The sequence below is a fragment of the Ursus americanus genome, chromosome 20, assembly GCF_024610735.1.
Source record: "Ursus americanus isolate L20-20 chromosome 20, mUrsAme1.1.p, whole genome shotgun sequence".
Taxonomy (NCBI): Eukaryota; Metazoa; Chordata; class Mammalia; order Carnivora; family Ursidae; genus Ursus; species Ursus americanus.
In genome coordinates, this window is record NC_142146.1 from 12,327,430 (window position 1) to 12,354,972 (window position 27,543).

At 54.8% G+C, this 27,543-nt stretch overlaps 1 protein-coding gene across 1 annotated transcript in view; it reads right to left on the minus strand.

The window, feature by feature from the left end:
• Positions 1–26,273, minus strand: part of CCDC13 (coiled-coil domain containing 13) — a 43,118-nt gene extending 16,845 nt beyond the window's left edge. Inside the window, exons 1-12 of the mRNA XM_045776135.2 lie at positions 26,053–26,273; positions 23,862–24,010; positions 20,216–20,358; positions 18,742–18,831; positions 14,643–14,759; positions 13,334–13,438; positions 11,032–11,193; positions 8,025–8,201; positions 6,317–6,523; positions 4,076–4,215; positions 3,487–3,570; positions 1,089–1,211 (exon numbers count right to left, since the gene is read on the minus strand). Coding sequence (XP_045632091.2) covers positions 1,089–1,211; positions 3,487–3,570; positions 4,076–4,215; positions 6,317–6,523; positions 8,025–8,201; positions 11,032–11,193; positions 13,334–13,438; positions 14,643–14,759; positions 18,742–18,831; positions 20,216–20,358; positions 23,862–24,010; positions 26,053–26,273 — 1,718 coding nt within the window. The remainder of the gene's footprint in view (positions 1–1,088; positions 1,212–3,486; positions 3,571–4,075; positions 4,216–6,316; positions 6,524–8,024; positions 8,202–11,031; positions 11,194–13,333; positions 13,439–14,642; positions 14,760–18,741; positions 18,832–20,215; positions 20,359–23,861; positions 24,011–26,052) is intronic.
• Positions 26,274–27,543: the final 1,270 nt, after the last annotated feature.

The window sequence follows — 27,543 nt, forward strand, 5'->3', positions numbered from 1 at the left end:
CCCCTCACTCCTTCTTTGGTAATGGTACTCTGTTTTTCCCTTTGGCAAGCTGCCCCTCCTCTATTCTATGAGCACCAGCAGGTGCTTCCAGTCAAGGTTCCTGGCCTACGTCCAGGGATGGATCTGTGAGCAACCCAGGCCAGCCAGACCTTCTGTCCCAGAACCTGCTGGCACAAGAACCGGAAGCCATCGGGCCTGTGTTGTTCCAGGGCCCCAGGAGAGACCGCCAAGGGTTCCTGCTACTGCATCCAGCCCCCAAGATTCCCAGACTTCCTTGGGCTCCTCTCCTGCCCCACCCCTTGAAGTCTGCCAGCACCTTCCAAAATCTGCCTTTCCTTTAACCTAGCCAGAATTGGTTTCTGCTGCCTGTCACCAAAGAGCCTGGCCGTATGCCCTGGTAGGGCAGGAACTCAGTAGTGTCCTTTATGTTTTTCAGTGTGGAGGTCACATGGTTGGGCCATGCGTTGGCCTGAGTACCTGCAATCCTTGCCAAAAGGGTCACTTGAGCGAGGAGCACTGATTTATCTGAATGGGAGTCTGTCAACAGCCCCTTGGAGAAAACTATGCCTCCTGGTCCACTGCCTTGGGCCACATGCTTCCCTCCCCCTCCCCAGAGAAGTCTCAGCTGCCATCTCCGAGCAACTCTCTTGTTCTTTGTAACTCGGATGTCCGTCTAGACTTTGTCTTCCCACCAAATGCCCCAGTGCCCTGAGGAAGGTGGACTGTTCATTAGAGATTTTAATTATTTGTGGACTGATTTGACTGATTTAACTACTGCCGAGGGCCTCTCCCCTGAGACTCCCACCTCCTGTCCACGTGCATGCAACAGTCCCATTGAATACACGTAGGACAGGGTAAACCACAAGTGTGACAATAGGGCCCCAAGGCTGTGGGACACCTAGGTGAGCACACAGGTGGTAACTGGGAATACCCTAGACCAACACCGTGGAGGCCAAACTCCGCAGGAAGGTGGACCCAGTCATAGGTGAGACCGGGTCCCTGTCCAAGAAGGATGCCCTTGTGCCAGGCTGTCACACCCCCAGCCCACATAGGCCCAAGAGAACATGTCCCTGGGTGCCATGTGTTACCGTTTCTGCAGGACAGTGACAAACTCGGTGAGCCGGTCACGCTCCACTTCCGTGGCCTGCCAGAGGGCCTTGAGCTCTGTCACCTGTGCCTGCCAGCCTTTTTGTTCGGGGGAGTCTGAGAACCTGGGGACCAGGGTGGGGGCAGAGGACAGAGGTCATTTGAGGGGTTATCTGAAGACATACACTTACCTGTGATGGTGGGAGGGATTGGAAGAACATTCAGGGATCCTCAGAGACAGCCACAGAGAAGGAAGCCAACCCAGTCCTTCCTGGCCCTGCTCGTCCTCCTGCTCTGGCTTCTTCTCAGCCCACCATTCCTGTGCCTGCTGAAGTCTCTAGACCTCACTAAGCTGGCTGCACAGCCGACCCCACCGGGGCTGGAGCTGTGTCAGTCCCTCTGTCCATCCAGTCCCTGTAGGGGCCGGGAATTAGGCTGGCTGCTATGGAATTTGGCCCTTGAGGGCCTAGGGTGCCCTGGGTGCCTGTGTGGTCGGGGGCCTGGCCACCCTGCCCATTTCTAGGTGGGCCCAGCCTCTGTCCCCTGTCAGCCTGCCCCACCCTCCTACATCTCCTGGCTTGGCCCCAAGCCCAGCCCACTTTCCTAGACGCTTGGCTTTGTGACTTGGTCAGTTTTCTTCAGTGCTGATCTAGCTGGTCACTGCTTCCCTCCTCACCCCTGGGCCTGCCCACTAGCCCCTGACCTGCTGGCTGGAGCCCAGACAGGAGCTCTGCCTCCCACCCAACCCTCCCCCACCAGCCTGCACGTGAGTCCCAAGCTACTCTGTGCTTTGCCCTCACCTTTCCCCCTGAGACCCTGGCGGCCCTGGGTTTGCTCTTCTAGCATCACAGGACACATGGAGAGCTGGGCTCGGGTGGGCGAGACCAGAGGCTAACTGGGTCTGGGGTCTTGGGCAGATCTCTTTCCATCTCTGGGCCCGGTCCTCCCTCTGAACACTGAGGGGGTTGGCTGAGATGGGCGTGAGGACTGCAGACCCCTCCGTGTCCTGACTCCTGAATATACCTGAAGGCCTTGCTGCTCAAAGTACAGTCTCCGAGTCGGCGGCTACGGATCCAGACCTGCCGAGTCAGAGCCTGCGTCTAACCCGGCAGGTACCCGGCTGATCAGTGTGCACCCTGCACTTCGGAAAAGCTCTGACCACGATTTTGGGGGGTGATGGGGGGGCTGCGGTGGGGGGGAGTAGGGGCAGCTGCAGGAGAAAGGGGCTCTCCACTCAGACACCCCATCACAGTCACCACGCCAGCCCCAGTACACACCCTGTCTGGGGTCGCTCCCGCCTGTCCTGTCGCTGATGGAAGAGGACTGTACACTCCTTGGGGGTAAGGCCCACACGTGGTTGGGTTCAGTAAGCATCTGTTGGCCCAGAAGCTTGAGAACCAGCAGTCTGGACAGCTGAGCAGCACATCTGCTCCCGCCTCCCTGTGCAGTGCAAAGGCCACAGCCACACACACCTGGAAGGGACCTTGAGGACCATCTTGTCCTTCTTCCTGCTCCCACTACTGTGACTAAAACCTCGGAGAGATAGAGCCTGTCTCCCAGGACATTCTCCCTGGGGCACCAGGAGGCCACCCACTCTCAGAAGCGTGGCGTGTGCCCTTGTGGCTCGGAGCAACCCACTCACCCCCAAGTGCCCTTGTGACCCCAGGCTGATGGGTGGGACAGCTGCAGGGCTGGCCTTCGCCCACGGAGGTCCCACGTGCTGCCAAATGTCAGGCCAGAATTCTTGGGAAACAGCATCCCTGAGAGGACCAATGCCTGGAGCCACGGAGCAAGTCGAACACGGACTCGGACTCGAGCCCCTCCGAGGCCTGGCCTGGAACCTGGGCTGACCTGCCTGAGGGGTGGGGATGGGGGCCGACAGCAGGAGCATGGCTCCACAGACAGTGGGCAGGGCTCAGGACAGGGCTGGGAGGCAGGACAAAGCCACCATTTGTCTGTGAGCTGGCAGGAAGAACAAAAGGCCCATTTAAGCCCTAGGCTTGATTCTAACAACAAAGAAGGGGCTAGAGAGCTAAGGGGATATCAGTGACTTAAAGTGGGAACCCATATGACATGAAATTCTCCCCCTAGAGACTGATTCTCAGTGGGGAAGAGAAGACAAGGAAAGGAGCTGGGCTCCTGGAACTGTTAAATCTGTGGAAGCAGGAAGGGACACTAGACTGCAAGCCAGAGGCCAAGACTCTGGTTCAGTAGCCACTTGCTCTACCAACTCGGATAAGGCTCTGGCCCTCCCTGACCCTCCATGTCCTTATGTAAACTTGGAAGAGTCCCTGGACTTGGCCTGGCCCCAGTTTCCCCTCCTTTTAGTGGGATGGCATTACTGGCTGAACGATCAAGGGTGGGAGGGACTGTGAGGGCCCTGAGGTCCTGGGTTCATACCTGGGAGAGGCCCCGTGAGGACTGGGCAGAGAAGGCCACGTGAGAGCAGATTCCACCAGCGTGTGGCCCAGGCTGGTCACGGAGCTGTGTGAATGCAAAAGGGGCTCATCACCACAGGAAGGCAGGCTGGGCCCCGCCTGGGAGGAGAGCAGAGGCCAGCAGAGATCTGGGGAGCCCGAAGAGGTGGCCAGCGCTGACCCTCGCGGCAACCCTGGCCGGGCAGTCCTGTAGATTTGCTGCCCTTCTTTCTAGAACTCTTGCTGGCTCAAAACGAGACAGAATCAGGAGACATCAGAGCCTCGAGCAATCCAACACAGGTCTGTCTGAGAGTCCTAGAAACAGGTGCGTTTCAAGACCAGCTCAGAGAGGATATTACAGGGAGCTGCAACCAGACGTCTTACAGTAACAATATCTGGGTCGGACCGGCTCCTCCATGCAGATGCAGGGCTAATGGAATACGAGAGGCCCACATATTGGAAGGACACAGTCATCTTAAAATTGCACCCGTGGCTTCCCAGCAGAGGCAACCTTTCTTCTGAATAATTAATATTCACTTTCCAACCCCTGTCTCCCATTTTTTTTTTCTTACCGAGAAGATCCAAGCCTGCCAACGTGATCGCCTGCTGAGGCCGGGGGCTTGGTCCGGCCCGGGTCCTCCAGGAACTTGGCGTAGGCGGGGTTGCCCTCAGTCCCACCGGACCCTTTGCCCACTCCTTTATTCTGAAGATACTGCAGGGAACAGATGTGGGTTCGATTCTCAGCGCTTTGGCTCAGAGGCCTGGAGAAGGCAGGAGGGGGCCTTGGCTTGAGTTCGGGGCTTTTAGGGGATTTGAAAGAGGCTTCTTTTCAGGAGTGAAAAGCGAGGCCTGTTTGGTGAAGGCACTCCTTGCATGATAATGACAGCTAATAATGCCTCTCTTCAGAAAGGGAGCTACAGGGCTCGAGGTGCTGATGGGGCCAGGAAGCTGTTCTACAGTCAGGTCCCAAAGGGGAGTGCATGGCCTTTGATTCAGGCCAGATCAGAGGCTGATGTCTTTGAGTGGACCCACCTCTCGGGGGCAGCCCCACCCACACAGGGTGACTGCCAGGTGTGACTTGAGGCCAGCTGCCTTTGTCAGCTGGAGACACTTGGACTTTGCAGACACCCGGAGCCATAGAGGTTGGCTGGGCCTCAGCAAGGGCCAGCAGACTTGGGGGGAGGCTGGGCTTACCAGACCACCTCCCCTCCTCCCGCCTCCTTCTTCTGGATAGCTGGTGAGGCCAGATTGAAGAAGGAGCCCTGGAGGACCCTCAGCAGGGCGTCAGGCCATCGGGGGTGGACAGTTGATGTGAGCCCCAGACAACCTGGCATGTCCCCCAGCCCCACCCATCCTGAGGTGCATGCGTCAACTGTCTGGTGGGTAACGCTTGTCCCCCAGTCGGCTGATGATCTCTGAGGTAAGAATCGGTTCCCTTTTGTGTGCCTGGAGCCAGGACAATGGTGAGGTGAATGTTCCCATGTGTTCCTTCAGATTTCACTTCTCAGTGGGAAGCAGGGCTAGGACTGCAAGGCTACTCACTGCCACACACACCCTGTCCCCAGGCCTTTGTCATAACCCTGGGCTCCCCCTCAGCCCTCAGGGGTCCCATGCTGCCCTGGCCTCTGGGGATGGATGGCTCCAAGATAAACCACCAACCCCAGCCAACACCAGCCTGCGGCTGGGGCTAAGGGGCTCCCGGGGTCCCATGCTTTTGACAGGACCATGGATCCCTGGGAATAAAGGGCAGGGCTGCTCTGCGACATGCCTTAGGCTATACCAGTCAACCTGGCTATGAGGCTTCTCTGTCACTGGGAGACTTGTGTGCCTGTCAAGGTCACCAAGTCCCCTCCCCGCTGAGCACCACCACCACAGGAGGGAGCCACAGAGAGCCCACGGGGCCTGACCCCCAGCAGCCCAGGCTGTGCTGGTATGGCATCTGTCTTCAGGGGCTCCCTCATTAGAGGAGCATTTATGAGCACCTGGCTGCTCCGCCCTGTGCCAGGCAATGAGGCACCAAGGTATGCGCCCCTGAAGAGAAGAGGAATTGGGGGGCAGGAAAATGATCACACAGGGTGACACAAGCTTGTCTTGGGGATGCACAGGGAGTTAGAAGAGTGCCCAGGAGGGGCATGGGACACAGCCTGGGCCCTGGGGCTCCCTGGAGGAACTCATGACCTAGTAAGACCTAAAGGCTGGGGGCCCCGGCCACGTAGCGGCAGTGGGGGAGGAAAGGGAAGGCACCTGCTGCAGGTGTGCGCACAAGCCTGGAGTGAGGAGAAAGCAGGGCTATGTGAGGAGCTAAATGGTGGCCATGTGGCCAGAGTGTGGAGGAAAGGGAGGGGTGAAGAGGAGAAGCAGGAGGGGTGGCAGCAGGAGCTTGTTACGTGGGGCCCTGCCAGCTGGATGGAGCACAGCTTCCTTTCCGCCATCCCGCCGCCTGGAATGTGAACATAAAGCCTGGCACTGTAGCCACCATCTTGGATCGTTAGCATGAGGGCCACAGAGGGGGTGGGTGAGGAAGAGCTGGAAGGAGCCTGGACCCTTGAGGATTGGGTGAGGCCAACGGTGACAGGGAGCCACAGACAGTTTTTGTGCAGAGACGGGAGACAATCAGGGACGAGAGGAAAGGTATGTGAGAATGCGTGGGAAGCCAGATGGAAGCAGGGGACCAGAGTGGAGCCAGGGAGGACATGGCGTGGCCTGAGTGAAAGCAGGTGGAAAGCCTGGAAGTTGCTGAGATTTCTCTGGACGGTAGACAGGCTTACTGGGGCTTGGAACTGGCCGTCGGGCCAGGCCAGTGCCCTACTCACCTGCATGCTAAGTTGGCCAATCTCCAGCTCCAGCTGCTGCACCTTGGCCTCCCGCTCAGCCACCATGGCCCGCAGCTCGGTGATGAGGCCGCTGCTCTGCTGAGCCTCACTGTGGACCCGCTGGTCCAGGCGGAGCTGCGAAGCCCGGGTCTTCTCCTCCTGCAGACTCAGGCTGCCCAGGATCTCCTGTAGCTGCTTCAGCTGGTCCTGCGGAGCCAAGCAGGAGGGCAGATAACACGCCAGTCAGCCATGAGCCCTGGGCAAGGCAGGACAGGGACGGCTGCCTTCCCGCACCCACTCCCTGTGGCTGCAGGAACCTAGCAGTGGGACCCGGCCTGTTCCCTTGAGGAGTAGGGGGGGGCACTTCCCTCGCCTGCCCTTGGGGGGATCGCCAGCAGGTGGGGGCCACGCCCTTTTCCTGTCCTCAAAGTCCTTCTCTGAGATTGGGCCAAGAAGGACATTGAAGGGGCTCTCGGGACGACAGAAAGCAGCTCAGACAGTGGGCCCTCAGCCAGTGGGGAAGATATTTGGAGAAAGAGAAATCCTATCCCTCTGCTGGGAGATGGCCTTGGAGGCAGTACCTGGACCCCTCGCCAGGGATCTTTCAGCACTTGACAGAGGCCCCATTCCTTGCAGATGCCCCCAGGAGACTAGCGGGCCGGAGGCTTCATCTGAACTCACTGACTGGGAACAGGGAGGGAACTGAGGCCCAGAGAGCCCAAGGGCACAGTGCTGGTGGATGGCCAGGCTGGGGCTTCTCTGCCCTTTCATCATGCCATCTGCAGTAACACAGAATGGTGGCACAGAGCGACCTCCGAGGATAGCCAGCTCCACACCTTATTTAAAAACCGGAAGCTGAGGCTCAGAGAGGGGGTGCCACTGCACTGGCCTTACGTACCCCCCAGGGCCACCCAAGGAGGTCAACAGAGGCAGGCTTAGAGCTCAGGTCTTCTGAGCTCCGCCTACCACCCCACGTCCCCCAGCCAAGCCAGGTATGGCCACCCCAGGGGCCTGGGACACAATTTGGGATTTAGAGACCAAAACCCTGGGGCACCACAGGTCCCAGAGAGAAAAGGCCAGTCTAGGGTCAGAAAGCGGTGTGGCCTCGATCATCAAGGCAGGCCTTATGGTCAGAGCAACCCGGTTTGAACTCAGATGTACAGTCTTGGACAATGTAGCTAACTTATTGGAGTCTTCGTTTCCCCATGTGTGAAATGGGATTATGACACACGACCCTAGGGGCTGTTTTGGTGACTGACCGTTATGAACCACATGCACCCCAAGTTCCCGGAAGGGGCTGCAGGCTGTCACACAGACGAGAATTTATACTGGCCCCTCAGTTGTCCCTTCCATTCCCTGATGGAAAAATGAGAAAGGGTGTAAACCCATCTCCTTCCCCCGCAACCACTTCTTCCTCCTCTGAGGTCCACAGGACCAGTGGCTCTAACACGTCACAGCCAGCACCAACACCACACAACGGACGTGTACGCGTGCTCAGGCAGCCTCTGAGCTGCTCCTGTCCCTGAGGTGTGGCTTTGGGGCTGGTGCCCAGGTGAGACCATGGGCTTCTGGATGATGCAGGTGGCCTCTGGGGTAAGTGAGGGCTCACTCTGACTGGAGCTGGGTCATGGGCTCCCGGGCAGGGTGGAGGCCCATGTTGGAGGGACTGGGCCCTGGCTCTCGTGGGACGTGAGTGGCTGGGCCATACCATAAGGGCGTCGATGAGCTCGTCGTCATGCCGGCCTTTCTCCACCAGGGTCCCCATCTGATTCCTGAGGGTCTTCACTTCGCTTGACAGCACCTTATTCCGGGACTTGACACCCTCCAACTTCTTTTTCAGTTCTTCAAGCTCTCTCTGGAGGGCATCCCGCTCACCCACAAGTTTCTGTAATCAGGAAGTACAGTCCAGGGCAGTGGGGCTGCATGGGTCCCGGGGTCCCGCTCACAGGTGAGGCCCAGTGACAGGAGGGGACTTCTGAAGGCCGGAGAGCAAGGCAGCAGAGCCAGGGCCCTGGCTCCCAGCCCCCATGTCTCAGAGGTGTCAGGTGGGGCCCTGCCCTTGCACGTGATGGACGTCACTAATAGATGATGGTACTCCTCCGTCAGCCTGAGAACACAGGCGTCCAGGCAGCCGCCTTTGCTCTGCCAGGGTCAGACATGAGAGGAGTCACACTTGCCAACCATGGGCGTGTCCTCCAGAGAACATGGCTGTCTCTCAGTCCCAGCCTGAGCTGGGGAAAGAGTAGAGCCACGCTGTCGTGAACAGCACTAACCCTAGGGTTCAAACAGAAGTGGCTCACCCCACCAAGAGCCAGAATGAGAGGGAGGTGCCACCCCGCTGCATTGCCTCCCGCCTCCGCGCACATCCAGCACGTCAGCCCAGACTGCGCCCCACTTGTGCTCGGGCCAGCTACTGACTGGCGACTCAAGTGCTGTGCACGCCTTCGGAGGCTCCCTCCTTCCTTCCCTCCATCCCTCAGCCCTTCCTTCCTTCCTTCCTTCCTTCCTTCCTTCCTTCCTTCCTTCCTTCCTTCCCTCCTTCTCTCCTTCCCACCTTCCTTCTCAAATATGTCCTGAGGGCCTACGTTGTACTTAAAACTGTTACAGGTGCTGGGGAGACAGTAGAGAACAAAACAGAGTGTTTGTCCCCAAGAAGCTAACATCCTAGCTGGGGAGACAGATGTTAAATGGTGACAAGCGCTTATTGAAAACTGGGGAAGGGAATGCGGTGGGAGGGACAATGGCATGGTCAGGAAGGCCTCTCGGAAAGGCGACATCTGAGAAGAGACTAAAGGAGGCGAGAGGAGGAGCAAAGGCCCTGGGATAGGACATGTGTGGTAGAGCGGAGTGAGAGAGGGGACAGGTCAGGAGCAAGGTTGGAGGGGGCAGAGTCCAGGTTAGGTAAACCATCAAGAGCCAAGCCTGAGACCCTGAGGGTTTTGGGCAATGGCTGACATAATCTGCTTTGGTCTTGAGGGTTAATTATCACTGGAAAAGTGTTTTCAGATCCCTGTGGAAGTGAATTATAGAAACGAAAAGTAGGAGATGATGAATCCGGAAGACCGCCGATCTCTGCGGGCGGGCAGCCATTGTTTACCAGTTGCTCTGCTGGCTGCACACTCGAGGCTCTAGCAGGCGCCTGGCAGAGGAAGGCCGCACAGGGAACAGCTTCCTTCCACCCGCGTTGTGGCTTACAATTGGTTCAACGACTGCGACATATTCTGTTCTGTGTGAGCGTGTAAGTCTGAGCTAGGGGCACCTCAAAGCCAACATTTTCAAATCTCAGCTCCCCCCATCTCCCTTGAGCCCCCTCCCTGTCTCCCCTACCCACCTGCTACACTCACTGGAAGTCCTTCAAAACCCTTCCGCTTCTCTCCCTTCCATCCCGTCATTGAGCCCTGTAAAGTCGACCCTCAAATGTTGCAGGTGTCTGGCCTTTGGCGATAGTCCTACTGCCTTAGCTCAGGTCCTTGGTCATGTCTCAAGTGGATTATTGCCTCTGCCTCCCACGCCTCCTCCGACCTAGCCCCCCCTTCCTGACCATGTGACCTTCCCAACCTGCACAGCGGTCCATGTCCCTCCATGACTTAAAACCCTTTGGTGGTTCTCCACTTCCTTCAAGATAAAAGCCCAAAACCCCTGGCTGGCATACAAGGTCCAGGAGGCCCTGGCCCAGCCCGCCTCTCCAGCCCCACTGTTCCTTCCTCACACCCGATGATCTAGGACGCTGGGGGTGCAATATAGCGACGGTCACAATGTTTCTAGCACGGGGTCTAGTCCTGAATCAGCACTTGCAAATGGAAGTCTCCTAATGAAAAAGTAAGGCCTCGCTGTTAGGAAGCCCACTGCCAGGGCCACTGAAGTGGGTCTGCTCGGCCTGCCAGCACCCCATCCTGCTTCTTCCTCTACTTCCTTTGAGAAAGCTGTGCTCCCCATCCTCACGCCAACTTCTGAGAGGCTGACTCATCTCCCAGACCTAGGGGTGGGGATTGGAAGCCCGGCCAGTCAGAGCAGTCGGGACCCTCAGCTGCAGTGACTGGCTGAGGTATGGGCTCACGGCCTGAGAGACCTGGGTGACGCTTCATTCTGGGACTTTGTTGGAATTACGGGAAAGAGAAGCCCTTTGTTTGCGGGGCTGGGCTGGAAGATAGAAGCTGGGACAACCAGGAGTCCCCACGGGAGAGAGGGAAGCCGGTCCGGAAAAAGGGACACCAAGACCGAGTCCCCAGATCCCTGGATCCAGCTGTGCCAAACACTAGGCCACCTCTAGACCATTCGTCTACATGGGCCTATCACTTCTGTTTGTCCCATAAGCCTGGTAGAGCTCGGCTTCTGCCACTGCCGGCACAGCGCTGCGAGGTGCAGCCAGCGAGACGCAGCGCCCACTCTTCTCCATCAGGCCCCCCAACCCTGTCCCTGGGCCATCGCTCTGGGCTGTGACCATCTCCTCTCCTTCTACAGGGGCAATTTCAGGTCTAGCATCCAGAACAGCCAGGATGGGGCCACCCTAAGCTCATGAAATGGGCTGACGACACAGTCAGGCAATTCCAGCTGGAGGGACAGGACGTGAGGAACAGGCACTGAGGCGACCCCAGACCCCAGGTGTCTCCTGCCTCTAACGGGTGGCTCAGAGCTCGTGACCACATGGGCCTCAGGGTGGTCGCCGTCTCCCGGTGCCACGTGCCCAGCTGGCCTCCTCCCTGGACGTGCGTTACCTCCCAGCCATCCTGTCTCTCCCTCTCCAGGCTGCGGATCCTCAGCAGGTTTCTCTCCTGTGCCGACAGCTTCCTTGGGTCTGGACAGACAGACAGCTCGTCCCTGGATGTTCCTGCAGACGGGCTGCGGGTCTGTGCCAACTGCTTCTCAAGCTCGCGGACCTGAGGGTGGTGAAACTCGTCATTCTGCAGGGGGTCTGCTCCCCCAGACTCAGCCACTCGGGCTGTCCCCAGGGGCGACGGGAAGCCCCGCTACACAGAGGACGCTGCTCTTGGAGATGGACGCGGGAGTCCTGTGTCAGGGGCACTGAGGTGGGGGCGGAAGCTGAGGTGGCCTCTCGAGCCAAGCGGGGGGAGGACAGGAGGAAGTTTTAGCTTGAGAATGAGAAAAATCACCCCCTCGCTGAGGGGCTATGTGAGACCAAGAAGCAGATGCGTGACTCCAGGAACCTGGGAGGGAATGGATGGAGGACGTCAGTACAAGGACAAACTCTCTAACGCAAGTCTGGGTGCGCTCCTTGGGAGACCATGGGCTCCTGGACGCTTGCAGGAGACGCTGCTGAGGGAGGGTGGGGTTTAAAAGCTCAGAGACCAGCTCCAAGCCTCACTAGCTGTGTGACTGTGCACAGCTTACTGAACCTCTCTGAATCTCGGGTCCCTCATCTGTGAAATGGGCCTAAGGGTACACTCTGCACAATGTTATAAGGATTCAGTATACTGAACTTGTCTGAGTCTGGGAACCCCCAAGATGCTTCTTGGAATGACAAATCTTGGGGCCCACTCCAGACCAACAAGTCAGAGCTCCAGGGAAAGGACGGGGAATCTGCATTTTAAACAAGTCCTATGAGTGCTTTTTAGGATTAGACAACTTTGAGAAACCCCAAGATGGCCCAGGTGAAGCCCTCAGTGCACCGTCCAGCGCTCAAAGGCTCTCGGCAAGTGGCAGGTAGATGTCATCCCACAGAACGATGGCTTTATTGCACTTTATTGAAGTGAGTAACTCCTAGAGTCCTTCTAACCCTGGTTTCCATGTTGATACAACATAAATGATGGAACACAGTTGGGTAAACCTGTGCCAGGGGAAAATTCACCAGGATCCCCTGTAAAGGGCAGCGGCGTGGTTTTGAAAGCACACATCAGCGCCCTCGCGTGGCACTGTGCGGTAATTGCACTTAAGCTCTAGAGAACACAGTATGAAATTTTCACTCACTTATGTACGCAGCTAAACAACAATAACAACTAATGCGTCGAGTGCTTATTATGGCCGGGCACTGAGCTGGTGGTTTTACAGATGTTATTTCATTTAACCCACAACACTTTCCATTTTTCAGGTGAGGAGACTGAGGTGCAGAGGGACAAAGTGACTTGCCTAAAGTCACCGAAACTGTAGACCAGCGACTGAGGCCAGACTCAAACTGGGGTCCCCTGAACCCCAAGGCCACACATTGGTCACGAGTCACAGTGTTTTGGACACCATCCCCCCTTCGTGTTGGCTTCAAGGATCCCACAGGAGGTCCCGAGGATAAAAGCTACCCAGGAACTGTGAACTTGAGGTCCCTGGGGATGAGGCCATGTGCTTGGCCAAGAGGGGAAGTTGCACACCTACTCTTGCACTTCTTGGTTTGAAGGCAAAAGAGGAAAATAGCCACAGCTAACCTCTGTACAGTGTTCGCTCCACGCCAGGCACTGTGTTGGCCATTTTACGTGTATTGACTCATTGAGTCTTCCCATCAGCCCTGTGGGCTAGCTGCTACCATTATCCACGGCATAGGAGAATGAAACTGAGGCCCAGAGAGGTGAAGGAACTTGCCCCAGGTCGTACAGCTGCTGAGTCAAGAGCTGAGGTTTGAATCCAAGCAGCCTGACTCCGGAGCCCCAGCTTCTAGCCTCTAGAATGCTCCAAAATATTTAGAACATAAAGAGGGAGACAAGGCTACATCTTTATAGGGTAATTCAAACTTTCAAAAGTCTACAAGCATCTGGATGAAACTGGAAAAAGCCGGCGAGTACAACAGTCACGCAAATTTACATGAACTAGGGGAAAAAATATGCCTAGGGTAAAATAAATCAAAGGTTTTGGCATTCGCTAAGTGCCAGTGCCTGGCACGTGGTGTTATATAAATGTTTGTTCATCAAATAACAATTAAAATCAGGCCGGTGGGGGAGAATATCAAACAACAGTCCTGCAAGTATGCTCTGCCGGGCCTGAGGGCCTTTTTAGGGTTCCGCATCTCTCATGTGGGGTGGGGCGACCTTTCCGGGGCGTTTCAAGCCGTCTGTTCAGGGCCAGAAGTTCACTCACCTTGCTTTGCAGCACGAGAATCTGCTGAGCCCGGCCCCTCCAGGTCCCCGGGGAGGACAGGAGCTGCTGGACATTCACATCTTCCCCGACCTCGCTGGTCAAAACCTGAAAAAGGCAGGGTCTTCAGCGAGGCCAGGAGAGAGAGTCCCACCAGAGCCCCCAAACTGCTGCCCCCTCAGAAGCGGTGCTGGCGCGTGGGGCTCCCAGAGGGCCTGGCCCCCGCCTGCACGCCTTCTTCCTGCCTCCAAGGCCGGCTGACCGTGCTCTCAGAGCAGCAGTCCCTGGGAAAGTAGTGACCCCCCTCGTCCCCTGCATTTCTTGGTGATGCTTCCAGCAGGCGAGGAACTGCCAATAGGGCTCAGATGGGGCCCTCTGCTCTTGACATATTCTGGGATGCGTGAACCACAAAGTTGACCAAAATCTGCTTCCTCAATTTGTTCACCTGCCACTTAGACCCGAGATCATTCTGGATGGCTACAGGAAGTACACTGCCACAGGCCTCCACCTCTGTGAAAAGCCACTGACTGGGGGCCGCGTGTGAGTGCCCCAAGAAGGAGGACCAGCAAACGTCAGGTGGGGATGTTTGACTCCAGAAAGGCCCAGAAATTGTGGCTGTTGAAGGGTGGGGTGCAGGCCCTACCTCAAGGCTTCCAGGTGGAAACAAAACACTCCAGCTGGTGCCCCGGGCCCCTCCGAAGCCTGTCACAGGAGGCAATCTAGCGCATGGAGTCTCTGGCGCTTGTTTCCACAATAAAACACTGTTTTGGAAATCTTGGCTAGTCTGAGTGGTTCCAGCAGGGAAGACAAATGCCAGAGAATTCACTATGTAAATAAAAATAAATAATGAACCAGCTGGGCCTGCATCCCAAGTCTGAGTATTTTCCTTTGAAAGGGGCCTTTAATACACAAACAACCTATTCATTTTCTAATATTACAGACAGCAAAGGGCAGGAGGCAAGTCTTGGCCGGCTTCCAAGTCCAAGGTGGCTCATTAAGGAGAGACTCGGGACCTACTAGGGTGCACGGAGCACAAAGAAAGTCTACAGGATTCTCGCTGGGTAAAGGGCACTGTCCTCCTCTGTCCAGGGCGGGGAAGGCACCACGAGGGCCGCGCAGGCAGCCAGGAACCCCTCTCTCCGCCGGTCTGTAGGAAGGGCGGACAGAAGGAAGCTCCTGGAGCTGGAGCCTGCCCGGCGCATGTTGCTCACGGGGCCAAGCACTTGCTGCTCCCGAATGGAACCTATTGTCCTGGCCCCGCTCTTCCCAAGCTCAGCCAGACGAGAACCCCTGACCCCTGGCTCTGGAATACCTTCTGGGCCATCCGGAGCTCCTGCTTCACGGACTGGATCTGGTTGCGGAGGTCGCTCATTTTCAGGTTTGTGGCTGCCAGTCTGTCCTGCAAGACCTTCACCTCTGGGGTCTCTGGCTAGTTGGGCAGGACAGAGGAGAGAACGGGTCACTTGTTGCCGAAGTAGTAACGATAATCATAGCTCCGTTCAGCCAGGGCTGTGCCAGGCCCCGCGCTCGGTGCTCCACGTGGAGCAACTCACTGAATCCTCTCGAACCTCTGTGACGTGGGTTCTGTTGTCAGTCCCTTCCAGAGGCAAAGCTGAGGCTGGCGGAGGGGGAGTGCCCTTGGCTGGGGGGGACCTGGCTGGGAAAGGGGGAGCAAGGACGTGAATCCTGGCAGCACACCTCTGGGGGTAAGCCCTTCGCTCAGAGCATTGCACATCCAGGGACGCAGGCGGTGGCCACAGACGGGGAGCCCCTGCAGGAGGCCCGCAGGCTCCAGAAACTTCCTAGACGTGGGCACTCTGCTGTGCTCCGGAGGCTGGCACCGTGGCTAAACCATCTCCACTCAGAATAAAGAGGGGGCTAACTCCATCACAGAAGGCAACCCCCAACGACCATCCTAACTTGGGGCCTCCTTCTTCCGAAACCATCAGCTTGGGCCTTGGGCCCCCTTTCCTGGCAATGAGCTCACGCAACAGAAATCAGGACCCAGTTTCATCGCCAAATGCTCCATTTCTGTGGCTTGAAGGACTGCTGCAACCACGAGAACTCTGCCTGCTGGAACTCTGAGCAATTTTTTTTTTTAATAATGTTTGATTTAAATTACTGGGATGTAAATTTTTCTCAAATGTGCTGCCCATTTCACGGTCTTCAGTAGAAGTTTCTGCGACTCACAGAAGGCTGACATTAAAGGAATTTCACAGTCAGCCCACTGGAACCCCTTCCATAAGTGATGAAAATAAGGCCCAAAGACGGGGAGTCACTTGCCCTAGGGCACACAGCCGGTTGAGGGTGACACGGTCAGATTAGAAGAAGCCAGGTCCTTCCCCTGACCTGGCTGATTCTCCCACTTGAAGCTGTTTCAGGACCCCAGGCATCGTGGGTGGGCTGAACATTCCATCAGGCAATGATACCAAAACCATCTGCTCCTGCCCCAACAGACCAGGTGGGCTGAACTTCTGGGAAGCAGGGCAGGTGCTGCGGTGGCTTTCTGAGCTTTCCTCAGCAGGCGCACAGAATCCCCTGGGGCCACTAGTGCGGAAGGCAGATCCACGGAGATCGGGTCTAGGAAGTTCCTGGGTCCCCAGAAGTTGTGGACAGCCCAGGTGAAAACCACTGGGGAAGGAAATGGGAACCGGACACCCAGTCCAAGAAGCCTGACCTCATCTGGTTTCCTCACTGATGGAATGGGTAGAAGAATCCTTCTCTGTCCTGCTTCTTCACAGCACCACCATGAGGCTAAACAGAATACCCAGCGTGAACAGAGTATAAACTGGGAACTTACATAAAACACAAATGTATCTTTAAAAAAAAGTGTGTGTGTGTGTGTGTGTGTGTGTGTGTGTGTGTGTGTGTGTCCCCCTTCCCCCGCCTGGCTGCTTGCCATTCCTTCTCCCTGCTGTTGGATGCCTGTCCTTCCCCAGCTAAGGCGCTACTCTGCACGTGCCCCGGGCTGGGAAGCAGCGCCCCCTGCCTGTCGGGTCCTCGGTGCCACGAGGCCCGCTGGCCCCGACAGGCGGTGGTGCTGGAGCTGTGTTTAGGAGCGTCCCACATGATGGCCGTGACCCTGCTCAAAGCACGGGGAGAGCACGCATCTTGGACCGGAGCTAGAATGCAGGCAATGACGCCCCTCTCCAAGCCTGGTTTCCTCTTCTGTAAAATAGGGGTGTATTAACACCAGCGTCCGGGGGGCCTGGGAGTGTTGAGAGGAGATGCGTATGAAGGCTGCTGTCTGGGGCAGATTCCGACAGAGGGCAATGCGGGGGGCCTTGCTTGGCGTGGGGTCGCTGCCAAAGGGGGCTGAGGGCTAGCCAGTGTCCTAGTGAGGGCTGGGCCCACATGCGTGGCAGCCCTCTCCCCACTGCTCCGCCAAGCCCCCAGTCCTCCCCTCCTGGACGGCTGGGCCAGCCCGTCGCTGCCATCTCAGAGCTGCCTCTGCCCAGAGCGAAATTCCACAGGCTTTGTGGGGGACTTGAGCATGGGCCTAGCCCTCCCCTTCCCTGGGCTATTTTCTTTGAGGGAATAACTGGAAGGCAGTCCGAGGGGAACAGACAATGCCAATGCTGCTCGCAGCACAGCCCCTGGGAGCCCCACGCCGACCATGCCAAGTGGAGGCAGGGCATTCAGCTCCGCTCCAGAACGCTCTCCGGCACATGGCGGCCAGAACATGCAGTGAGCGCAGGCCTCCGAAGGGCGGTTCAGGCTTGTGCTACCCTGAACCGTGTAGTGAGGGGCAACGTTGCTTTTGCTCTCTCTCCGATCAGAAGTGCCCTGGAAAACACAGGGTGCTGCTGAACTGAGGCTCACCGCCTGTCACCCACTCCTCTGTCAGAAGCCTACCAGGCTCCCTGCGGCCACTGAGCAAAGCTGAGCACGCCCGCTCCAGCTGCCAGTCAAGGCCACCCTCCGTGGTGACCCCACCCTAGCCTCGTTCGGCTTACATTGCCCTTTCCCCTCGTGGGCCCTAGGCTGCGGCCAAACATTGTCCAGCCGACACCCAGCTAGCAAACAGAATAGGAGTACTCAGGCTCCCCGGCCTCTCAGCCTTGGCTGGTACCGCACCTGCTGGAGTGCCCTCCCCTACTCCCCCTCTCCAGCAAGGCCCACCTCAGGACCCCCTCCTCCAGCCCACCTCCTAGCCGCCTCACATGGAGGGTGTGCTCCCTCTGTGAACTTTGAGGCCCTGGGGCCCTTTCTGAAGGCCCTGTCCCCCTCCTTCCTTCAGTGTGGCTGCTCGTCTCCCCTCTTGGGCTCCCCTATGGACGAAGGCCCTGTCTTGGATTCCCTGTGTCACAGGGCTCAGAAAATCCTATCACGCTCAACAAGTGACTGAACAAGCAGTCTCCCACCACTGGCAGCCTAGTCAGGGACACGGCGATGCTCAGTGTTCTAGATAAAGTGGGAACAGCTTAGCTGTGTCCCCTGGAGCCAGGAGAGGCCCTACAGAACAGCCCCTGCCAAGGGCAGAGCCCCTCTATCACTTCCCCAGCGGTGAGACAGGGTTACACAAGACTAGCTTTCACCCCACTAGGCTCCCTCCTGGAACCCTAGAGGCCTATCACTCTAGACTGACGGCTGAATTCTCCCCAAGACAGGCATGAGGTGGCTTGCCCCTGAGTTGTAGGCAAAGGGAGGTGGAGCAAGAAAAGGAGCACTGAACAGGGAGCCCTAAGGCTTGACTCCCTGTGTCTCCAAGAACACCCCTGGGGAGGCCTCCTGGGTTGTTCTTAAGACTCTGAGGCTACTTATTATCTGGCGTGGGTTCCTTGCCCCTCCCTTGTCGCCCACAGGGTCAGACTGCCTTCCTTTCATGGAGCTGCAATTCCCATTTCCTTGGTTCCGGGCCCTACTCACTGGCTAAGTAGAATGGAATCTGGGGAACAAGCTGCTGTTCCCAATAGTCACTTTGACTTTGTAGACTTGGAGCTCCACAAAGGGAAGACTTCTCACGATATGAATGCCCCCCACCCCCAACAGGGCTCTATTGCGCAGTAGTGAGCTCCCTGTCCCTGGGGGTAAGTAAGGGGCTGGATGTCTCCCCAGTGAGGATACTGTAAAGGATGCAGCTGGGCTGAGAGTGGGAGGCCAGTTGGACAAGGCCTTCCCTGCTCGTCCTGAAATTCAAGGGTTCCATGCTCCTCAGGCCCTTCCTATTCTCCCTCTCTGGGGACTGAATCAGAGTTAGACCTTCACTGGCCTGCCCTGGGGCATTCCTGGCCTCAGGCCACAGACTAGGTTGCTGTTCCCTGATGATGGCGCTGAGGATGCTGCCCTGGTGGGCATGGGCTCAGCCATGGGGTGGACCCCGGACGGAGGCGCCCACACTCCCATAGGGGACAGGAGGCCCAGGCCCACGGCAGCCTCGCAGACTCCCCAGCACAGAAGAGAATTCATACCAAGGCTCTGTCTCCCATCTGAGTCCTCGACGCCTTGGCTCCCACGTCGGTGGCTGCCTTGGCTGGTAGCCTGGCCAGGGCCGCCTGCAGCTGAAAAGCAAACCTTGCATTTAATACTGGATTCTGCTTGGCAACTGTGATGTCTGAGTGCGGTGCTCCGTGCCGCGGCGGGTGTGTGGTCACTGATCTCACTGGCTCACCTCTCAGCTCGCTTCAGGACCATTAACAGAAGAGCTCGCCCCTACAAACTGCTCTGCGATGCGAAAGGGTTTAACTGATGGTCCGCCCCACTCCCCGGTCACACACTGGGATTCACTAACAGCTTCATACGTAATGCTGCAGCCGTGGTCTGTATCCTGGAGCTCTGTCCACAATCTGGGAGGCGCAGCGTAAAGGGATTATGGACTTCATGTGGTAGACAAGAAGACAGGGTCAGAAATGCTAAGAAACCTGCCCCACGGGCTCACGGCCTGGAGCCAGCCAAGCCCAGCGCTCCATACAGCCAGCCAACTGCCCCTTTAAAACTTTCCCGACTGTTCACACAAAGACCAGACCATGTCTGATAAGGCCGGGGGTGGCCTGCCCTCCTACCCCTGTGACCTCATCTTCCTCCACTCTTGGCCACCCGAGTTTCTTCTCAGACCTTCTTCCCCACTCGGGGCCTTGGTTCTCGGTGGCGGGGGCGGGGGGCAGGTCCCACCTTTCCCAGTGTGGCCCCTTTCCACCCTCCAGGGACCCACTGTGCGCGTCCCCTGCTCTAAGAGGCCCTCGGTGCTGGGTCTGCCTCTGAGGAGGGCAAGGCCCATGCCTATTTCGTTCCCCCCTGCAGGGCCTGGCACAGAGCTTGAGGTGGTTCAGGACCATGAACTGCTTGGGCTGTGTCCTGGCAAGGCCGGAGGGGGCCTGTGCCTAGCTGTGGGAGGGCAGGGGGCAGCGGAAAGAGGAAAACGGGCACAAGTGAGACGGGCTGCTGGAGTGCTCCTGGCTCTAGCTTCGCACTAGCGAGGATCCCTGTTAGTTTAGGCAACAAACATTTATCCGGTGCTTGCTACGTGCCGGGCGCCGGCCGAAGCATCTTCTGTTGTTCCGTCTCTTCATCGTCAGAAACACCTCAGGGTGAGGACTCTTAGGACTACTGTGTGTCAGCTGGAGGAAACTGAGGCACAGTGAGTTTATAACCTACTCGAAGTCACAAAGCCGGTCAGTGACGGAGCTGAGATTCACACCCGGGTGGTCAGGCTCCGGGTCAGTGTCCTCACCACTCTGACAGCTGCCTTCTTGTGCCCTGTGCCCCCTTGCTTCCTGACACACTTTCCCCCCTCAGGACATGACAAAGACTGAGGAGCTCTTCGCAAACACTGACCCACAAGCCCTTCAGAAGGCCCAAAGCATCTAAGTGTGGCTGCCTCTCTGGAGGAGTGGCCCCGGGTCCTGGGAGTCCCCTCTAGAGGCAGGAATGACCAAGGCCCCTCACTTCCCGCTCCAGCGCCTGGACGCGATTGCTCAGCTGTTTCACTCGGGTTTTCGCGCCCTCGGACTCTGCCGTCAGCACCCGGTTCTTTTTGGACAGCTCGACGATTTTGGTGGCGATCACATCCCCGGCCACACCGGCTGTCCCTGTCATGAAGGAGAACAGCGAGGTGAGTGAAACACGCAGGCCCACACATCAAACTCCGGCCACGCTACCGACGGCCCCAGGGTGTTCAAAGCTAGAACACTCACCAAAGGGCAGAGGCTCAGGGGAGTGACCGCATACCTCGGAACCCTGAAACCCAACTCCAATGAGAAGAAATGCAGCCACTCAGAAAAGTATAAATTTTACTTCTATGGGATATAAGTTTATTGCCCCAATTCTTCATGCCCTCCTCCGTGACAGGGTTACACCTCCACACCTCAGGCTCTGTGACTCTGCCGTGCCCTCCAGCCAATACGCTGGACCCCCTCGACCCTTCTACGGCCCCCTGACTCTGGCTCAGCCAATGACTTGTTTGGCTAATGGCTTGTTAGCAGATAACGCACACGTAGAGACTTGAAAAGCACTTGTGCAGTTAATTCCCCCTCTTTTGTTCGTGCCATCTCCACGGGCACACAGCCAGCCCAGCTGGCAGGTCCCAGGAAGAGGAAGAGACACGTGGAACAAGGCTGAACCACCCTAGCAGGCCTGGCCTAGATCTGTGGAGCCCCAATTAACCCCAGATGTTTGAGCTCAATACGTGCTTCTTGCTGAATGCTGCTGACGTTATGTGGTGGTTTCTTACCCAGAGTTTTGTGGTGACACCTGACCGGTACAAATGCACGCTTCCCTTTGCAGATGTTGATTGGGTTACACCAAGTACTGGGCACTGTCTGTACTAGGGATTCAATGGTGAATAAAAAAGGCTTATGGAGTTTACATTCTAGCCGGGGAGACAGATGATAAAAACAAATAAATATGGATTCTGATGTCGGGGAGGACTACATACTATGAAACAAAGCGAAGCTGGGCAAGAGGGTGAGAGGGAGGGGTGATGCTATTTCAGACGGAGTGGTCAGGAAAGGCCTGCCTGAGGAGGTCTGTGTGAACAGAGACCTGGATGAATGAAGTGAGGGGTCAAGCCATCAAGAAGAGTGTTTTCAACTAGGAGGAGTATTCTAAGAAGAGGGCACAGCAAGTGCAAAGGTCCAGAGGCAGGAATATGTTTGGAGTATCAGAGGACCATCAGGCAAGGCGGAGTAGCTGGAACACAGCGGGCAAGGGCAGGAGGCTGGGGAAGAGGTAGCTGGAAGGGTGTGAGTGTGGGAAGTTAAACGGTGTGGGGCTGTGCAGATGGCAGGCAATGGGAGCTAGCCCAGCGTGGCCACTGACTGACTGGGTAGCCTTGGAACCCCCAGGCCAGCTGTGCAACAGCAGGTCCCCTCAGATGGTCTGCAGGTTCTCTGACTGCTTCTGACCCCCCAGCAATGGCAGGGACACCTTCCTAGGCCTGCTTTTTAATACAACCATCCTGAGCCCCAGAACAGCCTGAGAGTGACAACTGATGGGAGGTAAACAAGCATGCTGGATGGTTTTCAAAGCGACTCAGCCCAGGCTTGTTGCTGCTGGCCTGGGCCGGGCATTGAGTAGGGCAACTAGGAGCAGCTGCCCTTGGCCACCTCCTATCTGCTGAAGAGGCTGGGGACGCTTCAAGAGAAAGGGCTCAGAACCTGGGGATGGAAGCCAGACCTAGAAGTGCACATGGCCCGGCAGTGAGTTTTCTGGGTTATGTTTTCCTTCCAGGACTCAAAAATCCTGGAACTAGAGGCCATGAAGAGGTCCAAGAGAGGCCCTCTCTAGTCTAAAGGGCGGGAAGGGGGACTCAGAGAAAACAAGAAAAATCTGAGTTTTTTTGTTAGTTTGCTTTCCCAAGCCCCACTCTTGAGGCTGCAGCCACAGGGTAAGGGGGCAGCAGTGAAGGGACAAGCACAAAAATGCTAAATATGTAGGTAAATATAATATTTTTTCCCCTTAGGCTCCTTATGTGTAATGACTGACAGCAAATATTACAACACTGTCTGTTGGGATTTTCGCTATATAGAGATAGAATACATATCCAAGCAGCGCTACATGGGGGAGGGTAAAGGGACCCACAGGGTGGTAGTTTCTTCATTCTGCTTGAAGTGGTAAAACACTCATTCTAAGTAGACTGGGAAAAAGTATGTATTTTGTGATCACCTGAGCAATCACTAAAAACTCGTACAAAGAAATATAGTTTTTAAAAAACAGAATAAAAGCGATAACTAAAAATCCAGACAAAGGAAAACCAGTCCACCAGCTGTCAGCAGCCCGTCGCTTGCGGCCTGGTCTAAAAACATGTGCCGGGCCCGGCAGACTTTTCTCTTCCAAACTTGACGTTGGAAGTCAGAAATGGGGACTACACAGTGAGGACTGGATTCAAGAGGTCTTGGGGAAGATTAGGGCTGCAATCGGATGAGGCTATGAGCAACCGGGCAGAGACAACAAAGAGAGAGCATGGGACAGGCTGGGCGAGAGGGAGGAGTCCCTGGGTCCCCAGTCTCCTGGGGCAAGGAAGCATCTTCTGCTTCTCCCTGGAGCTCATTGGTTTCTCTACAGCCTTGCCGAAGGGCAAGCTGCCCCTTTGCATGTGAACCCGAGCCAGGATGGGTGTGTTTCTGTGTCTCACAAGTCCTTCTCCTTAGTGTGGTTTTTGTTTTAGACAGAAAAGGCCAAAGAATGGAGGGAGACACAATAGGCTACCAAGGGCCTTCAGGATACCAAATTCCCTTTGCTTTTTAATTCAGTACTGGTGCTTTGCATGCATCTAACCTTAAAGAGACTGGCTCTCAAAGGTAGGGAGGGATGCCCTGGTAGATGTCGGCGGAGGCCCGCTGTTATCTGTGATTGGTTACACCAACTTTCTGGTTTAGTCAGCTATGTGGGAATTGCTCAATGGGTATATATGGAACAGAGAACAGTCAGGACCAAGGTCCCTACCAGATCTGCAGGGCCAAGGTTTAGCTCATAACCACAGAGCCAATGTCCAGCCCACACCCACAGAGCTAAGGTCATCTCCAGGCCCAGAGGCCAACATCCTTACCAACAGAGCCAAAGTCCAGCCCAGACCTGAAGGGCTGGGCCCACTCTAGACCCTACTGGGTCCTAGGAAATCCCCTCAGAACAGCTACCTTCGCTGTCCCATCTGCTTTTCTGGAAGAGCAAGTGCTGTGGAGTAAATGCCTACTTCACCGGGGCTTTTTCCCACCCATAACACAGTGTCTGAGCCAGAGAGCAAGACCAAATGGACCCTGCTGGCCCACCGCGTGCAGCGAGCATCCATGGGGAGTCCCTGTCGTGAGTCCTAGCTGGGCCACCGACACTACCCAGAATGCCTGCCGACTGTCCCTGCTGTTCCTGCGCTCCTGTTTCCTGGCACGCTGGCGCCCTGCGCCTGCTCTCTTCCTCTACCCTCTCCTTCATTTCCGGGACTCATCTGGACAAGCCTGACCACAGCTGACCCTTGGCACTCTCTCTCGAGAACCTGCCCTCTGGAACCTGCTGGTTGCCCTGCCCAGGGGGCTCCTCGGTGGCTGGGCCGGCTACTGGGACTTCTGGGCAGGGACTGTTACAGCCATGCCCGAGCTACCTGTGAAGGCAAATCTGTCCTCTTCTATTTTCTTTTTGAGATGTTTGATTTCAAAGTCCCTTTCTTTCAGCAGCTTGTACAATCGCCCGTTTTCATCCACCGTCTCCCTGAGCTGCTCTCGAAGGTGTGCGATCTCATCTTCAAGCATCCTACAGGGCAAGGGCAGAATTATAGGGACGGGTGGGCGGGAGATAGGCCTCCACCGCCCAGGTGTGTTGTATCTGGTCGGACACTAGGTGGTGATAAGACTGGTCTGTATGAAATGGAAAACGTCAATGGGCAGATTTTAACACACTGTTCTCACAACAGAGTGATTACACACGCACATGCTTGCGCGCACACACACACATACACACACGAAAGGAGAGACAAGGTTTGAATAACATCGTTCACCATGGATTAGAGGGAGGGCTATATAACTGACTGCCCCTCTCCAAGAATCCATACTCCTTCAAGCACCCATGGAATGTGGATAAAAATGTATTATATAACAGGCCACAAAGGCAATCTTGGCAAATTCCACATAGTGGACATCATACAGGCCATTTTCTTTAATGGCAATTGACTAAAATTAGAAATCAATAGTAAAAAAGGTGGCAAAAATTAAAAGAAAGAGCAAGCCCCAAAACCCATCATCTGTTTGGAACTAAAAAACACACACACACTCCTAAATTACAAATGGGTTGAGAAGAAATTGTAATGTGTGTCATAAAGCATTTAGAACAGACTGACCGTAGCAGCATCAAAGCTTGTGACATGCACATAAGTGATACCCGGAAGGACACTGAAGGTCGTGACTGCACGTATGTATATATACACACACATTAGGAGACCAAATAGCAATTGCGGGCAAACCGGGCAGAAAGTCAGAGCAGGTGGCTGGTTTTGTTTATCATGAGTCGCCTTGCCAGGCTCTCTTCAGCACTTTAAAACATGAGAAATGCGTGGCTGATGGGTCTGGGATCACGTCTACTGTGAGGCGTGGAACGGGCTCCCTAGGAACAGGTGTGTGGGAAGCAAGGAAGTTAGATAAGTTAGAGGGAACAGTAATTAATAGGTAACAACTGATATTATCATGATCATGATCATTATTACTATTTTTAAAGTAGGCTCCGCACCCAGCATGGAGCCCAACACAGGGCTTGAACTCACAACCCTGAAATCAAGACCTGAGCCAAAATCAAAAGTTGGACGTTTAACCGACTGAGCTACCCAGGCACCCCTGATACTATCATTAGTGTTGTTACTCTAGCAATAGCTCAAGTCTCCACCAATTCCAGTTTCTCTGATTTGGGGAAAGATCATCGGGAAATAGGTCTCGGGTGAACTTAGAGCTCATATTCAGGAGCCACAGGAACTTTGTTAATTATTGAGCAACCTGTATGTTTTTCCCAATTAGCATTTTTTAGCAGAATATTTTGAAAATTGAGAAGCCATGAAAAGTAAGAATCTGAAAATGGAGAAGATAGATTCTGGGCCAAACCAGAAGCAAAGAGTCAACTCAACAATTATTGTGGTTTCTTTTTCTTTTCTTTTCTTTTCTTCTCTTCTCTTTTCTTTTCTTTTTTCTTTTCTTTTCTTTTTTCTTTCTTTCTTTTTTTTTTCGCTAGCAGAAAATTTTGTATCAACATAGCCTTCTGCTTCTAATAGCAAGTAAAAATCAACATGCATCTGTGATATTGTTGAATTTAGAGCAAAATGAGAAGATTCTGGACTCCTTTCAAATGAAGAACCAAGGAACCCACAAGAGCTTTTTTACACAGGTATGTTTATGGGTTGTTATGTGTCAGGAAAGGGAAACTGGCATAGGAGAACGATCCCAGATGAGAATTTGGAGCAATGATCATTTATGAACCATCAGAGTTAGCCAACCAGCTCCTCAGAAACCTAAACATGGTTTTCATGAGAGACTGAATAAGAAAATTCGAGTGAATAAGCTACACCCTGCTGAGCTTCAAACTTTCCATTTGACTTTAAAAGATTTTTAAATATAGTTCATATTAAGTTATAACCACAGGAGCACAGATCTATCAGACCCAAGTCTTCAGTAACAACCTGTGTCAAATCCTCTGTGGCTCAACTTATAAAGACACATCTAGTCAACCTGATGGCCCGGTGGTCTGTGACCAGTTCGCCCCCACCCTCCCTACCTCCCTCCAGTGTTCCTGAGAGAGTTCAAACTTGCCTTTACCTCTGCTCAAAGCTGTTTTTCGAGTTTTGCTCCCCAGCTTGGAGAAGGCTGAGGCCGTCGGAGATCTCCAAGAGCTCTTTTTGGTCATCGACTTTGATTCCGAGGCTCAGTTCCTTTTCCTTCTGTTTCTCCATCTGCTTCTGCAGCCTTTTGTGCTGCATCTCCTGCATGGCCTTGAACTGGAGCCGTAAGGTGTCCTGTGCACCTTCATCTGCTGCCATCTTGTCCTAGGAGTAGGAAAAGACGCAACCCCTCCAAGTACACATTTCCCGAGAGTGCTCCGCACACAGTCAGCTCTGTCTACAGCTTGCAAGTCTGGAGGACCCTGTTTAGCCTTGTGTGGGTCCATATAGAAGCTCAGGAGACCCACCCTGACCTCAAATCCCCTGAAAGCCAAAGCTGAGCCAAGCATCCTCCCCGGCACTGAATGTGCCCCCAGACCGCGAGTGGTGTCAGAATACTCCCCGCCACCGCTCAGACTCAACACTGTTCTCCTTCCTGTGTCTAAAAACAGTGGCTCTCAACTCTGGCTGGATATTAGACTCTCCTAGGAGCCCCTAAAATATAGCACAGCTTGGGCACAGCATCCTTGCACCAATTAAATCCCAATTTCTGCGACTAGGGTCCAGACATCATTACTTTTTAAATTTTAAGTATAATTTACAGATGGTAAATTGCATAGGTCCTGAGTGTACAGCTCAATGAATCTTAATAGAAGTATACATTCCTATGGTGACTACCTAGATCAAGATATAGAGTACTTCCTGTCCCCCCAAACAGGCCATCGTGTGCCCTCTCCAGGCAGGTGTCCCCCCTTCCCCAAGTAACCACTATTCTGACCTCTGCTATTAAAGATGAGTTTTGTTTTCTTTTTAATTAGTTCTATTGAAGTATAATTCATTGACAATAAAATAGACCATTTTATGTGTGCAAACGAGTCTTGACAAATACATATACTTGTGTAAACCACGACCATCATCGCTGTAGAACATTTCTTTCACATCGAAGAAGTTCCTTTGTGCCGCTTTGCAGTCAGTCTCCCTGCCAGGCCCAACCCCAGGCAAATTCCAGTCTGCTTTTGGTCACTTATGGTTTTGCTTTTTCTAGAATCTCATATAATTGGAATCCCCTGGTAGGTCTGTGGTTTGTTTTTGTTTTGTTCTGTGTTTAGTTTTGCTGTTTTGTGTGCGTGTGTGCTTAGTACTATCTTCTAGAGACTCATCCATGCTGTTGCATGCGTCATTAGTTCGTTCCTATTTACGGTTAGGTAGTATCCCACTGTGTAGATATATCCCAGTTTGTTCCCACACTCACCTGTTATTGGACACCAGAGCTGTTTCCATTGTCAGCTATTATGAATAAAGCTGCTATGAACATTCATATACAGGAAAGTCTGTGTGTGAACGTAGGTTTTTTTTTTTTTTTTTAATTTCCCTTGGGTAAAGACACAGAAGTGGAAATGCCATGTTGTATGGTAAATTTATGTTAGCT